Genomic DNA, 16,601 nt, shown 5'->3' on the forward strand with positions numbered 1-16,601 from the left:
CCTACCCCTGTAATCAAATCTATGGTATACACAAATTGGTGGGAAAACCTTTAAGCACTCAATTTTGAAGTTTAGTCTTTAATCATTTAACAAGTGCAACTTGCAGAGTTTTAATGCCTCTCCCACTAACATAATACTCCTTAGCATTTAAAAAAAAAAAAAGAAGAATGCCCCATTTCTTCATGACAAGTTCTCAGAAAGAAATGGAAAGAAAATTTTTTTAACAATGTTTATTTTTCCGATCCATGAGCATGGAATGTTTTTCCATCTTTTTGTGTCTTCTTCAATTTCTTTCATGAGTGTTCTGTAGTTCCTAGAGTATAGATCCTTTACCTCTTTGGTTAGGTTTATTCTGAGGTATCTTATGGTTTTTGGTGCTATTGTAAATGAAATCGTTTCTCTAATTTCTCCTTCTACAGTTGCACTGTTAGTGTATAAGAAAGCAACTGATTTCTGTGCATTGATTTTGTATCCTGCCACATTACTGAATTGCTGTATGAGTTCTAGTAATTTGGGGGTGGAGTCTTTTGGATTTTCCACATAAAGTATCATGTCGTCTGCGAAAAGGGAGTTTGACTGCTTCTTTGCCAATTTGAATACCTTTATTTATTTTTCTTGTCTGACTGCTGTTGCTAGGACTTCTAGTACTATGTTGAACAATAGTGGCGAGAATGGGCATCCTTGACGTGTTCCTGATCTTAAGGGAAAGGCTCTCAGCTTTTCCCCATTGAGGATGATATTCGCTGTGGGTTTTTCATAGGTGGATTTTATGAACTTGAGGAATGTTCCCTCTATCCCTATACTCTGAAGAGTTTTAATCAGGAAGGGATGCTGTATTTTGTCAAATGTTTTTTCTGCATCAATTGTTAAAATGTCTATGCTACCCAGAGCAATCTATACTTTCAATGCCATCCTGATCAAAATTCCAATGACATTTTTCAATGTCATTGAACAAACAATCCTAAAATTTGTATGGAATCAGAAAAGACCCCGAATCGTCAAGGAAATGTTGAAAAAGAAAAATAAAGCTGGGGGCTTCACATTGCCCAATTTCAAGCTATATTACAAAGCAGTGATCACCAAGACAGCATGGTACTGGCACAAAAACAGACATATAGACCAATGGAACAGAATAGAGAGCCCAGATATGGACCCTCAACTCTATGGTCAAATAATCTTAGACAAGGCAGGAAAAAATACACAATGGAAAAAAGTCTCTTCAATAAATGGTGTTGGGAAAATTGGACAGCCACATGCAGAAGAATGAAACTCAACCATTCTCTAACACCATACACAAAGATAAACTCAAAATGGTTGAAAGACCTCAATGTGAGACAGGAATCCATCAAAATCCTAGAGGAGAACATAGGCAGTAACCTCTTGGACATCGGCCACAGCAACTTCTTTCAAGATACATCTCCAAAGGCTAGTGAAACAAAAGCAAAAATGAACTTCCGGTACTTCATCAAGATAAAACTTCTGCACAGCAAAGGAAACAGTCAACAAAACAAAGAGGCAACCCACAGAATGGGAGAAGATATTTGCAAATGACACTACAGATAAAGGGCTGGTATCCAAGATCTACAAAGAACTTCTCAAACTCAACACCAAAAAAACAAATAATCAAGTCAAAAAATGGGCAAAGACGTAATAGACACTTCTCCAAAGAAGACATACAAATGGCTAACAGACACATGAAAAAAATGTTCATCATCATTAGCCATCAGGGAAATTCAAATCAAAACCACATTGAGATACCACCTTACACCAGTCAGAATGGCAAAAATTGACAAGGCAAGAAACAAATGTTGGAGAGGTTGTGGAGAAAGGGGAACCCTCTTACACTGTTGGTGGGGATGCAAGTTGGTACAGCCACTTTGGAAAACATGTGGAGGTGCCCCAAAAAATTAAAAATAGAGCTACCCTATGACCCAGCAATTGCACTACTGGGTATTTACCCCGAAGACACAGATGTAGTGAAAAGAAGGGCCACATGCACCCCAATGTTCATAGCAGCAATGTCCGCAACAGCCAAACTGGAAAGAGCCGAGATGCCCTTCAACAGATGAATGGATAAAGAAGATGTGGCCCATATATACAATGGAATATTACTCAGCCATCAGAAAGGATGAATACCGAACTTTTACATCAACATGGATGGGACTGGAGGAGATTATGCTACGTGAAATAAGTCAAGCAGAGAAAGTCAATTATCATATGGTTTCACTTATTTGTGGAACATAAGGAATAGCATGGAGGACATTAGGAAAAGGAAGGGAAAAATGAAGGGGGGAATCAGAGGGAGAGATGAACCATGAGAGACTATGGACTCTGACAAACAATCTGAGGGTTTTAGAGGGGCAGGGGGTGGGGGGATGGATTAGCCTGGTAATGGGTATTAAGGAGGGCACGTACTACATGGAGCACTGGGTGTCATAGAAAAACAATGAATCATGGATCACTTCAACAAAAACTAATGATGTATTGTATGGTGACTAACATAATATTAAAAAAAAAAGAAAAAGAAAATTTTTTCTTCAAAACAGATTTATTGAGAGAGAGAGAGAATGTGAGAAAGAGAATGAGCGGGAGGGGTGGAGAAAGAGAATCTCAAGCAGACCCTCGCGCTGAGCATGGAGCCCGACACAGGGCTCAATCTCACAACCCTGAGATCACCACCTGAGCCAAAACCAAGAGTCAGATGCTTAACCGACTGTGCCCAGGCGCTCCAGAAAGAAAACTTCTAAATAGCCCCAAATAAAATTTTTAAACAGCCCTAAATAAATATACAGTGGAAAAGATGCTCAAGATTTAAATACTGGTACCCGTGGGGCACCTGGGTGGCTCAGTCAGTTAAGCGTCTGCCTTCGGCTCAGGTCATGATCCCAGGGTCCTGGGATCGAGCCCCGTGTCGGGCTCCCTGCTCAATGGGAAGCCTGCTTCTCCCTCTCCTCCCCATGATTGTGGTATCTCTGTCTCTCTCAAATAAAATCTTTAAATAAATAAATACTGGTACCTGTTAAGCCTTCTGAGCAATCAAGACTAGCATCTGCTAATGGCTATTTCAGAATAACTGGTTATCAGAGGCATCAGGTCATGAAGGAAAGATGCTATTTATGGCCATGAGACAAATGGCCTCAACAGGGATCAAATCAGTAATATATTGACTCTAAAAGGAATTATAGTCCTAAGCACCAGGAGCTCTAAGATCATGCTCAGATGGGAGAAAGGCCTCTGAGTAAGCCAAGTTGAGTCTCAAGGTTGATATTGCCAAAAGGCTATTTATTTGTAGCATTGAAGACCACTGTGAAACCAGGAAAGCCCAACCAAATTACTCGTAGATTGGTTTTACCTACCACATCTAACGGACCGTGCTCTGCTCTTTTAGCCCTGGAAGAGTCCAGAACCAGGCAGAACAGATAGCAGAGAACCAGGTAAGCACGAGGATGAAAACTCAGAAAGGCAGAAAATGAAGATGGAGTATCCAGAGGGGGAGCGGGGGAGGGGAGAGGCAGGCCATCAATGTGGAGGAGACTGTCCTGCACCCGTAAATCATTTGGATGCTAACATGGAGAACTTTGACTCGATCACCCCTCTACTTCTACCCTTTTTTCTCGGCTGTGCCCGAGTTTCTTCAAGTGACCACAACAGCCATTTCAGGCACCTTCCTCCTACAAACCCATCATTTATTTTATTATGGAGATACTGACATCAAAAGTTTTTTTTTTTTTTTTTAAAGATTTTATTTATTTGAGAGAGAGAGAGAGAGCACAAGCAGGGGAAGGAGCAGGCAGAAGGAAAGGGAGAAGCAGGCTTCCCGCCGAGCAGGGAGCCCGACACAGGGCTCGATCCCAGGACCCCGGGATCATGACCTGAGCCGAAGGCAGACGCTTAACTGACTGAGCCACCCAGGAGACCTTGTTTTTTTTAAACTACATAGACACATTTAGTATTTTCCAAATGGCAGGGTATATTTGTGTGTGCACAGACAGGAGTATATGTTTAATATATTTTGGTGGCACCCTGTGTAATTAATGTGTTGAAATCTTCTAACTGGGAATACGGAGAATCATTTTCCAGTAGGTATGTTTTTGCCCTTTAAGGGCACAGAAAACATTATTTTGCAAGGCATATACGCTTTGCATGATAAATAACTCCCCCCTCCCCAGATACTGCTAATATTTGTTATATTTAGAAATTTAAGAACAGGAGCAAACATCTGTCAGACTAATTTTTTGCTTTTTCATAAGTGCAACTTTTTAATAAAAATTTACATCTAGATAAACAATCTTTAGATTTTTGAAACTTTAATAAGATTTTAAAAACATCATGACTTAGAACTGAAAAACATACACGTTTAGCACACAAATATTGTAATACGAATCAACTCCAACTCCATTTGAAAACATGTGAATCAAATTACAGTTTTAGAAGTTAGTAATTCACATTTAAGCAAGTTAGCGCCTTGCTGAATTCAGCCTTTGTAAAAAAAGATACTTAGTGCATATTGTAATGGCACAATGTGCTTTTGTACCATTTTGTTGATTTTCTTCCACCTTATTAAACAAGATCAAGTTCTTGAAAGTTGGTAGATAACAGCTAACTTCCTATGACATGTGAAACTTCCAGTGGTAACAGTTACATTTTGTAACAGAACACTTTCTATAGATTTCTTTTCCTATCTTAAAATTTTAAAAGCAATCATTTGTAAGGATTGCATCAACATCAATTTAGCAGAGGAAGATCAAACTTTATTGAAACTGCTTGCATACAAAATATATTGCACTATAACCAAACAAATGTCAACATAAAATCCAATCTGTTGTCGCTAATATGTACAGAGAATATTGCCCAAGAGCAGTTACATTACAAGGTCATTCTACCTTGGTTAATTATCTACAGTATTTTAAACCAAACAGCTTACAGATGATGTGTGCAAGGTACCAATTTCTGTTTTCAAATACTATACATTCCCAGAATAAATAACTAAAAATCAACATTAATGTTTGGCAATACTTTTAAAAGACTTTTTAATATTCTTGAAATCATGTGCAGTTTGTTGCCATTTTTATATGCTTATTTGTATGCAAGGAAAAGTAACTGTAAAATGAAAATTCAAAGAAACAAACTCACAAAATACATCAGAGGCAGAACTTCGGTTTGCACGGCTCTGTACAGACTCAGTGGTACCCCTACTTGGAGTTATTTTTTAAGAAAAATATAACATCTTAAGAGTGAAGGTCCTTCACATATTTTTCCTCAGTAAATTTCATTCATAAAAAAGACTCAAAAACAGAACCAAAACCCAACACATCAAAAAACAAAAGAAAAAAAAAAACTAAAGAAAAGAAGTATTTGTTAACCAATTCTAGTCTGCTTTCCAATTCCGCTTATACATTAGACCTAATACTTCAAAGCTTACAAAACATTTAACCTGCTTCCAATGTTTCTTAGACAAAGTACCTGTACTTCACAGGATTATTATGCACACATGAAAATGACCTTTCTATCTCCCCCAAATACCCTTGAAATTAAAATATGAAAAACTTCACAAAACTTGGGGAGGACAAAATAAAAAAGGCTCTAAGTTAAAATTGGTCATCAGGCCAAAGAGCAGGCATATCCTACTAACTTTCGACCAGGAAGATTTGTTCCTAGCTGAAAACATTTTAGCCTCTCTCAAATGAAAAGATAGTTATTTCTTCTCCTGTCTATACAGAAAAATTACACATCCCTCTCGATAACACTATTTGTCAAACTTCAGTGCAACAAAACAAAAACAAAAACAAGTTCTATTCTTTATACTGCCTAACCTGATGTTTCTGTAAGGAAAAAAATATGGAAAGCATGCATTCTTCTATAAAGTACTAATGTTTGACAGGGTTTGCTACATCTTTAACATTTAGTGTTTCCAACTTATCTTCCCTGAACTCTGCATCCAAATATAATATTCCTACCTGCCAAGATATAAAAAAGGCACAGATCATACAACTTTTTTTTTTTTTTGCTAATGAAAATGACAAACGTCACATCACACACATCTCAGGGTCCACTAAAATACTGGAAAAGTGGACCAAACATAAACTGACACAGGACATGAAATGACATAGTATTTCATGGACTTCTATAGGAGATTGAAAACGGAATTGTAATATAATTACCAAAAATGCTATTTATTCAGAAAAACTGAAATGTACCAGCGAGTTATCACCCGATGCAGGAAAATGGTCCAAATTAACAAAAAATATCACTGCTCAGTACTTTAAAAAATAAACCAAACTAAAATCCTGCCCTGAAGTGCTAAAGTGTACTTAAACGCAATGTTTCAAAATTTCAATGTATCTTTTTGTGCAAATTTGAAAATTGTTGCTTATGGCCAATACCAAAAAAATAAAATTCTTAACAATTTGTATTCATTTCATGCCCTGTGCCATCTTGCCTACTATTTGTCTTTGGCCTAACAAAGTTTTCTAATATGGAATAAGAGTTATGGAAATGGTTTAGGAAATATAACTTCAGAATTATGCAGTTTAGGGTACTCCGTTCACAAGTGGTTGCTGACCATCCATGCTGTCTGGCTTTTCCTTCTTCTGGTTACGATCTTTACCCGTGCGCAGCCGATTACCTTCACTGGAGGTATTCTGTAATGTTTTAGTGTGGACACTCCTTTCATTATTGCAGTCAACTCTGATCTAAAACAAGTTATAGTTGTTATATACACAGACCATATCCTATTGTAATCTGTAACTGGCCTGACAAGAAATTTTAAGCCTGAAGTGTAAGTTCCACATGTTAAAAGGGGAAATGGGAGTGAGAATAGAGGAAGTGCAAGAAATTAAGGTCAGGTAGGATTTTTTATTTAGTTTATGATTTTAAAACACTCTTCTTCTTTAACTGGAACACACTGGTCATCTCATTGCATCCAAAGTTAGATAAAAACTCACAATCCTACCGTGTCTTCTTCTAAGCAGAATAAAATAGCGAGAAACAAATAGTTAAAATGAATTACTATTACTAATTACAAGATAACATATACCCATAATACTAGAGTTCAAAAGAATGGGTTGTTCTTAAAGATTGTGAAACCCACGAGGGACCCAAATTGATGCCTTCCTATTCCACCTTTAACAGGGTAAGAACTCAACTCACTTGTTACATAACTAGCCTTTAGTTTACACCTGAATTATCTATCACAGTATCTCTATACCGAGGCTCCCACTGTCTTAGAGCAGAAAAATTTGAGCGTTGCTTTCTTAAAGCTTGTATTTTCAGTAAGGCAAGTCAGATGATCATACAACTTGAACTCTGTCTGAAGAATAATACTGATATAGGGAAATTCAACAACACTAATGTGTGGAAGGACTGGAATCCCAAGACGTGTAAAGATGAATGCAATTCAGAAAATAATATCCTAAGATTCATACAATAGTTTAAGTGTCAACACGGAACACTTAAAACACTGCTAATAATTCCAGATGCTGTATAAAAGGAAGATAATATTGACCAACGGGCTTAAAACAACTACATATACTGATGTGCTTGAAGTACAAAAGCTATATAGATCTCAAAATGGTTTGCTCTAATTTCAAAGTGTTCAAGTGCTGGGTCTCAGTGTGTGTTCTAAATGTTTGGCTGTCAAGGGTTTAGTGCTTTGAATTGGATCTGTTCTCCTACAGAAAGCACAACCTTTTTATTTGATGTCCCATTTTAATTATAAATATGACTATGCATCCTTTTAACCGATAACGATCAGATTGCCAAACTCCTGGAATATGTCACCTTAAGCAGGGAATTAAAAGGCCGGCAGATAAATGCCTTACATCTCTGTAAAGCACATATACGTACATCATTTCTTCATCTCTTTACCTAGATCTAAGGTCTTTTCTATTCCTTAAGAACCTGCCAATAGTTAACACCTACTTGCAACTACTATGAATCCTATGAAATATTCTGTCATGAAGTTTCTGCCTTAAAAAGCATCTCACTAATCTTGGGTGTTGGTCCTAAACCAATCCATGGTCAATAAGGTACCCTAACTACTTGGATTAAGGATTAAGAGTTAAAGAAGCAGAGGAGAATATGGGTTCTGGGAATCATACACCAGGGTTCAAATATCACTCCACCGTATACTATGTGACTGCAGACAAAGGACTGAATCTTTCTAAAAGCTTCAGTTTACTCACCTAAAGAATAGAAAAATAAAACTACTTACCTCAGGGGGCTGCTGTAAGATTCAATAAGATAACACACACACAAAGCACTTAGCAATGGTGTCTCACATGCTCAGGAGTAATTTTAAAATTATTTAACAATGGGTTCAGCATAGGTGATGACCAACTGAAATGGGATCTCAGAATAGAGGCTGGTTCTAAACAAACAGCTGGCTAATTCAGCACATACTAGCTGAGAGCACCATTGGCCCAGTCTATCATGATTGTTACCTATGAAGTAGACATCTTCTTTTCCTTATATTCCACTCAAAGAGATCACCCTATCCCTGCAACTCAGGGGAGGAGGGGTCCACAGGGTTTACTCAGGTCTCTCTCTCAATACAGTCCAGGATGTCCCTTTTCTTGGGGGATTTGGGGGGGACCACCAATGTGGTATTGAAATCCTAATGGACTGTCAAAGTCTTCACAAATGCTTAAGACTGCATAATCTCTAGAGAAATTTTCTTTGTATATTTGTCATGAGAAACTAAGATTGCACACAATTATAATGTTGAAAGAAAAACATTTCTTTACATGTACCAATTTTGCAACTTTTGAACATGTTTAAAAATCAAGTAAAATAAACTCGTAAGTCTCAAACTATAGTAATTCAAATAATTTAGATGTAAAGAGGCACACAGTTTACCTGGAGGGATCCATCTGCTGTTCTTCCTTTAGCCTCTCTTGGATTACGTGGTCGATTATCTGTTCGGGAGTGATCGTCGTTTCCTATAGGGTCATTTTTAAAAGGTTCAACAGTTAACTGATTCTGACATGCTTATTGGAAGTTCTTTATTCCCACATTCTCAATTTATTTAGACCACAGATTCTAAAATATAGTCAACAATCTAGTGATTCCAGTTACCTAATACTTATAAATATAGCATGCTACTAAGAAGCAGAAAATATTTCAAAAGCATTATAATTCTGCATCAACTATGTTACAGGTCAACCTGAGCTAATGATCACATTATGTGTAGATTCCCCAAAGCAGTTGAATTAGTTATCAGTGTTTATTCCTATATTCTACACAAACCATGGGAAAGCTAATGTTCTGTTGATTACTGCTGAGCCTTTCCTCTGCCGACCAGTATAAAACAGGAAAAATGGGGTTTTAGTAACACATCCTTGAATCACCAAGATGTTTCACAGAACTTCCATTGTTAAAATTCACCTTTAATTATTAAGAAATGAACATCTCTGTACCTTTGAAGCCACCTCCACGTCCTCTTCCTCCCTGTCCTCTTCCTCCACCGCCACGTCGTCGTCCGTCTCCTCTGCGTAGAAAGTTCTCCCTCTCTTCCTCTGTTGGAGCTAATGACCAATCACTGAGTTCGTCTCTGTGGTCAGATTCTGTTTCAGAAGCATTTGATGCTTCAGAATTAGTTCCTATCGAGAGTTAAAAGTTATATACCGTTGTCCGACTTAAAAAAAAAGTTAGGTTAACAGAAGCTTCCAGAGACGTTTCAGGGGTAATCCAATACTCTTCCCAATTTATAAGCCCAAAGAGTATTATCACCTTCCATTTTGTAAAACAAATTATCTTAAATTCAAAATGAAGGGTTTCACAATATTTGAGGTTATTTTGGTTTTAAATGTTTTTGGTTCTCATTAAAAAAAAATAAAAGGTATTTTATCAGCCATCTAAGTTCAAACCTGAGTATGCCACATCATTAAACAGCTGTGCTCCTTTAAACATCTGCGCTCTCTGGAGGAAAAGTTGTCTACAACAGTTAAATGCAATACCTTGATAAACAAACCTCTATAAAGAGAGTTCCTTTTAACAAGGTTTGGCCCAGGGACAGCGGGGAATGCATATATATATTTTGGTCACCTCTGAGAGGGTGGCAAAGGCCACCATGGCAACTGTCTCAGGGAAGGGTCTTTTGTGGGATCAGGGATTGAACTTAGCTGAAAGGGGATACGCTTGCCTGATGCTTGGTCCACAACCTTCCCTCCCACTCCCACTGAAATAATTTATCATTAATAAAGGAATTATTAAGATAAACTCATTATGCATGAGGGGGTGGGTTAATGATGTAGGGGGGATGGGAGTGGGGAAAAGAGCTCCATGGTGAGGTGGGACTTCAACAGCAAAAAGAACAGACTGTTGGGAGAGGGGTTAGGGGTTAGGTTCAAGGTTGGCCTTAGGAGTAGGTGTCTCTCTCCCCCACTCCAGAATATCAACTCTACTACCTCTCTCTCTTCCTCTGTTGGAGCTAATGACCAATTATAGCTTCACCATTATAGCTTCTTTCCTGTGGATCTTGAAGGCTTTTCCATCTTAAAGAGTTCCTTTTTGAAATGCAAATATTTGTGAGATGGATTATACCTTATACCATCATTAGCAAGTTACATAGTAGATACACAGTTGAGCAAGAAAGACAGTAGGCACTGGCAGGTGGGGACAGTGTTCAGTGGAAGGTACTGGGAGAGAAGAAAGAAGCACTGACAGAAGAGCTGGGAAGGCAAAGAGAAACTTTGCCTACTTCTTGACTGTGCCTAGGGCTGACTTTGGCCATTACACTCAAAATCACCTTATGAGCCATAGGATGCAGAGCCCTGATTTACACAGTCCATCCAGCAAGTATGATCAGCACATGCCTGACAAAAAATGAGCCACAGTACACAAATGAAAAAAATTTTGGCTATACAGCAATAAAATCAGGAAAGGCCTTAAGAAAGTCATCAACACACAAGGGCTTAAGCAGATTTATCCCCAGTCAGAACGTGGACAGAACTCACACCTGCCCTGTAAACTCTAAGTGTTATCATCAGGTTTTAACTCTACATGTCTCTTGCAACACAATTTGACCCACTGTGAATCGGAAACCATGTAGTGAGAAACCGTTATAATGGGGTTCTAATGAATATTAGAGATTAGCAGCTATTAAGTCTAGGAACAGATAAAGTTACTGAGTAAAATGCTTAGTTTGTACCTGAAGTATATCCAGGACCGCGTCTGCCGTGCCCCCTATTTCTGTAAGGTCTACTACCTCGACCCATTCCTTGACCATCATCAGTCACATAGCCTTTTTCCTTATCTGTACGATTTGGTGGTGGTCTAGAACTAGCTCCAATCTGTCGCAACTGCTCATCAATTTGTAATCTCTCCAAACGCAACTGGTCTACTTCCTATTTAAAATATACAAGATAACAGTAAAAATAATTTGACATTTTACTTAATAATACCTTTCTCCTTTTCATCAGATAAAAAATTATACTGGAAATATTTCAATTTCAGTTCTAAATTTATAGTAAACACTGTTACACAGAATTATCAGGAAATTGAATGGTCTCCTTAAAAAGAAAAATTACTACAGATAACAGATTACTGATGTCCATAATTAGAGATGTAACAAAAATACTCAGCATTAAAATTCTACTGAATAGAATTTAAAGTTGTTTGATTTGGCACTATTATCCAATAGAATCTGTTAAGGCACAGATATGCTAGTTGGGGGACTTCTTGATGATAGGATATTCAATAAAGCAACTTTAAAATGCAGGTAAATGACATTTAAGGTTTAACGAGCTAACCTTAAAAAAAATCACACACTGTAAATAATCTTAATTGAAATATATTTGCCAGTTAATATCTTAATTTATGAAGCACTGAGTTTGGGTCATCTTTTGCTTTCAAAGAACATATATTATGGTAGGTCTTTGGATGTGATTATACCATTAAGGAAAAATTATTTTCAGGGAACCGAAAATGCTCCTGTTCCTTATATGGCGGGGAAGGGGGAGGGGAACTATTTAAGAGCTAACCAAAAAAGTTAGATCTTAACATCATGCCTTGAAACCTCTTAAAGACTACAACTGTGCTAGAACAAGTACAACGAACAGTATTAATGTTGATCAAAAATATACACCTGGGGTCCACTGACAGACCCTTACACACAGTGCTTCTGATATGTTGGGTTCTGTCAAATCCAGATAAAGCCTCAATTCTAACCCCTGTCCTTCCATCTACCCATAAAACATCTCCTTTACTGGCTAAGAGGGAACTGGATCCATAACTCTAATAGTACTGGGTGTCTTGAGTAAAGCAGCGGCCATCATAGGGACTGTCTACATGGACAGTCACTGGATAAGCCCCTGTTAAGCTAAGTTCTTAAAATCTTGGTTGTGGAAGCTTCTGGAAAAGAAAGGGCAGATACGTTTAATCTGTGCTCTGAACCAGAATTTCTGTTGTACAAAGGACTTGAGCAAAGGAGAGACTGAGTAGCTTACTCCAAGAGTATAGTTATAGCTCATGGAATGGGTGTTATCTTGCAAAACAGAATGGTAGTCCAGGTTATCCCACTGGGGCAAAGCAGTCACCTTTTGGTGAGAGATGCCAGGCCCAATCAAGGGAAGATCTGGTGATGGAAAGAATGGCAACAGGACAGCTGATAACCAAAAAAAGATATTCAATTGTGAAGAATAAATAAAAAGATCTAAAAAAAGAACATTAGTCAAAAGAACAAGGGATTGATTACAATGCAACCCTAACTCTCCAGGTCATAATTATTTAAGCTAAGAATATGAAGAAAAACACATACAACAGATTACAAATAAAACACATTTTAGAACAAAAATAAGTAAGCAAACCAACAGGGTATCCTACCCATGCAAACCTTGCTGGATGAAACCTTCCCGTTTTCAATTATTAACTGACCACTGTAAGAATGAAATGCCTAACTATTGCACTTTTTTCCCCCTTATTTGCATCCAAGTCAAAATTGTTTATGTCTTTCAAGAAATCAGCAAAAATATTCTTATTAAGATAGGATCATAAATAAAATAGAAAGCTGGATTATTTTTAAATTCCTATTTAATACTAGTCACTTGCAATTTTGATGCATATGGATATAAAAAAGAAATTTTAAAAGTGACATGGGTAAGATTTTATTTAATTGAATTATAGAATATTTTGGCTAAAAGAAATTTTAAAAAGCATCCAGTATAGGGAGAAGTGACTTGCCTAAAGTCACATAAGCTAGTTCATGGTAGAAGAGAGACAAGAAGCAAATTGCTGGACTGCCAATCCAGTGCTCTTTCCACCATACCTTGTAGCCTCCTAGTTCCTGATTTCCAGTTTGCAATCTAGAGGAGGCATAACTGTACAAATTCTAACTAAAACGAGCATCTACAAGATACAAGTTGGTTATATTTTGTATAAGAAAGTATAGAGAAAAATACAAAGGGTAAACATTTAAACAGAGGACTTCAGGAAACACTGGGATTTCAAATGACAAAAAAGGACAACCAAAGGCAAGTGTTAACAGACACAAAATTTGGCCTGGAAAAAACTCAGAGGCTAGAGAGGATCAACTGGATGAAAAAGCTATGTATAGGCATACCTACATTGAGTGTAAGGGTTTAACAGAAAAATAATGGGAAATAGGGGGATTTATTGAGAACTGGGATATTGGTCCTTAAATTTATAATGATAGAAAATGGACTTGTGTTTTCAGAAGGAATATAATAAGCAAAACAAAGTGAATATTTGCTCTTTTGTCATTCATTGTAATGTACAGGCTAGAATGAACCTTCACTGCTGAAAGACTGACTGTGGAGTTTTTATATTTTAGTACAAAAGGATTAGAAGTTAAAGTTCTTCTTGTTCTCACCTTTAAATAGTTCAGGTGATAATCCAGAAGAACAGTGGCATTAGCAATGCTGTCCTTTGTTCCCACAAAAACAAATGGTACCATACCCTGAAAAATAAATGGCAACAATAATCCTATAAAACAATGGATTAATCTGACAAAAATGCAAATAATTAACTAAATCCCTAGCATAGGGCCTGACAAACAGTAGGTACACAAATGTTTGTTGAAAATATAAATCAATACATGGAAACAAAAGTAGTTGGCATATTTTACACATCTACTGTGAATAACGACAGATCAATACAGCAACCCCTTGAGTGTACCAGATTATGTTTTAAATGCTACTATTAAATGTTGGCAAAATCACAAATTATGTAATTCAAAATTATACAAGCTCTGACATGAGATGCATACACAAAACGAATACTTTAAAGTACTCTTATTCATACACTACAAGTTTTATCTAGATCAAATTCTTTAAAGAGAAATTCAAAGTTAAATACTAGGGCACAGAAGTAAAAACTAAATCCGTTTTGCTAACCAAGAGAGTACAAACAAAACACAAGAAGAATTAGGATAAATTAAAATGCACTAATTATTCTGTGCGGGGGTTTGGGGGTTAGAGGCAGGTCCATGAGCACAAAATTTAGCATTTCAATAAATTTCAATAATGCACTCTAAAAATTATAAAAGGTTGAATCAGAAGGAAAGTTTGATCTTTTCCCTATGGTACTACTTTAATATAAAGATAGATTTTTAAAAAGGTGTATACTAAAAGATTTATACTTCTAGCCCATCAGTACAAATGAGGAAAAAAAAAATTTCTTGTCACAAGTTCTAAGGAAGCCTAGGTGTCGTGCAAACTAATAGCTGGCAATTAGGACATTCGAAGTCAAGAATACATCAGTATTTTGCTAATAGAGAAATACACATGGTTACTGATATTCACATATGACTACAGAAAACCATATGGTGGCTTTGATGAGGATATAATTTTCTAGGTGTGAAAAATCAAGAAGCTGTCTTTTAGCAAGTATCACTCTTTTAAATAAAAAGAGCATTCATTTGATAGGTGTGGCCACTGATGGGCTGCTTTTGCTTGCCTGCATTCAGGAGACAGCATCTTAAATGTGGGGCTGGAACAGGGTTTTTCTTTTCCCTTCTACATGAACATGGCTGTTGATGGGGAACAAAACTGAACAATTAGGAAATAATGCTTGTAAAATGTCCTTTATCTGGTAGGCAAGGCACTGCTTCCTAGTAGCAATGACCACCTGAAGAGTCAGGTGCCAGTGAAAACCCATGGGCTTCATATGGATTTTTTTGCATTGACTAATATATGAACTATGGAAATAATCAGGCCTGTGAATCAGAGCTCCTTTTCTCAAAAACATTTTTGACTGTTTTTTCCCCAACTGACATTGTTACAAAGCAGTTAAACCTTATTATTTCCCAAAATGTCGTATGATGAAATGCTACACTCTTCCCCCTAGATCATGTATGTCCAAAATAGACTTTAAAACCCTATGTCATAGATTTAGTCTGATCACTTTGGACCAAACAATTTTAAAACATTTTCTCTTTCCCCACATCCAAACTTTTGTTGTACCCAAGTGCCACTCTAATTTGAGCACATCACTAAGGGACCAGAATAGTAAAATGAAGAAGGGCCAAGAGCACAATGGTGGCCTTCAATATGAATGCTAGGAGAAAGGGATTCCTTGACTGGGTAAGAACTGAGCTGCCCAGCAGAGAGGAATATCCAATCCACTTGTGGTTATATTTCTCTTTATAAAATGGCAGTTTTTGCTTTTAATCTCTGGTAAGCCATAACATTTTTCCCATAAATAGTTCTCGTGGGCCAGGTAGGGGGCCCTGAGCCTTCAAGGAACTCATGATGTGGCCAAAGAGATTAACAAGTGAATGTCTGTGTAGAAAGTGCTACTGAGAGGGATGAGCACACTGGAACACAGAAGGGGGAAATGGGAGGAGACCCGTGGCAAGTACACAAGGCAAGCTGCACAAGGAGTAAGGTCAAAGGAAGGTGGGAAGTTGGAAGGTAAAGAGCACTCTGGTGGAGGAAACATATGCATACAGAGATAATAGCGTTCAGAGATCTCTAAGTACTTCAGTATGGTTCAAGCCACTCTGGAAGGCAAAGGGGAGGGGGGGAATGGTAAGATGTGACAATGGACAGGTGAGCATCAAAGAAAGGCCTGATAAGCAACAGGAAGGAACTTGAGCTTTCGCCCCAGGGCAATAGATGAACATACCCCAAAACACTCCTCCACCATCCCCCAACCCTGATGATCACTTGTAGTCTTTCTTAACAAGGGGAATAAACATTAAAATATAAAATTAAAATGTATTTTTCAAGGAATGTTTTCCTACCTGCCAAGCCTTGAGTTCAGGTTTCTGGGATTCCCCTGCTACAATTGATGAAACCACTAACACCTAAAGCAGTATAAGGAATGCAAGTGATGTCATTAACTATAACAAATGATACACAGAAGCCTGAACGCAGGACTTTCACTGTAGGACTTCTAAACCCATCTAAACAGTTAGGTTAGTTCAAATAGTGAAAACCAGTTTCTAAAATATGGTTCTAAGTAGAAACTAAATGTATCTAACAGAAGGTACATTTTTGAGCTACCACAACCTGCAAAATTTCAAGATACAGCATGAAAAAATGAAAGACCACCCTCAAAAGAAAAAATGTGATCATTAATTATAACCCCATATTTTAGGTTTATACCATCATATTTGTCACTGTGAGTAAACTGAGAAGTAG

The 16,601-nt window shown here is 37.4% G+C and overlaps 1 protein-coding gene across 7 annotated transcripts in view; it reads right to left on the reverse strand.

The window, feature by feature from the left end:
• Positions 1 to 4,259: 4,259 nt before the first annotated feature.
• Positions 4,260 to 16,601, reverse strand: part of FMR1 (FMRP translational regulator 1) — a 45,202-nt gene continuing 32,860 nt past the window's right edge. Inside the window, exons 12-17 of one of the 7 annotated variants that reach the window (XM_021682538.1) lie at positions 16,202 to 16,264; positions 13,829 to 13,915; positions 11,150 to 11,345; positions 9,417 to 9,599; positions 8,857 to 8,939; positions 4,260 to 6,641 (exon numbers count right to left, since the gene is read on the reverse strand). In XM_021682538.1, the coding sequence (XP_021538213.1) occupies positions 6,531 to 6,641; positions 8,857 to 8,939; positions 9,417 to 9,599; positions 11,150 to 11,345; positions 13,829 to 13,915; positions 16,202 to 16,264 (723 nt within the window). In that variant the 3' untranslated portion in view covers positions 4,260 to 6,530. Of the gene's footprint in view, positions 6,693 to 6,737; positions 6,964 to 8,856; positions 8,940 to 9,416; positions 9,600 to 11,149; positions 11,346 to 13,828; positions 13,916 to 16,201; positions 16,265 to 16,601 lie in introns of those variants that run through there. The other 6 variants (XM_021682534.2, XM_021682554.1, XM_021682579.1 and 3 more) reach the window with 6 other exon arrangements.

The sequence above is a fragment of the Neomonachus schauinslandi genome, chromosome X (genome assembly GCF_002201575.2).
Source record: "Neomonachus schauinslandi chromosome X, ASM220157v2, whole genome shotgun sequence".
NCBI classification, from domain to species: Eukaryota; Metazoa; Chordata; class Mammalia; order Carnivora; family Phocidae; genus Neomonachus; species Neomonachus schauinslandi.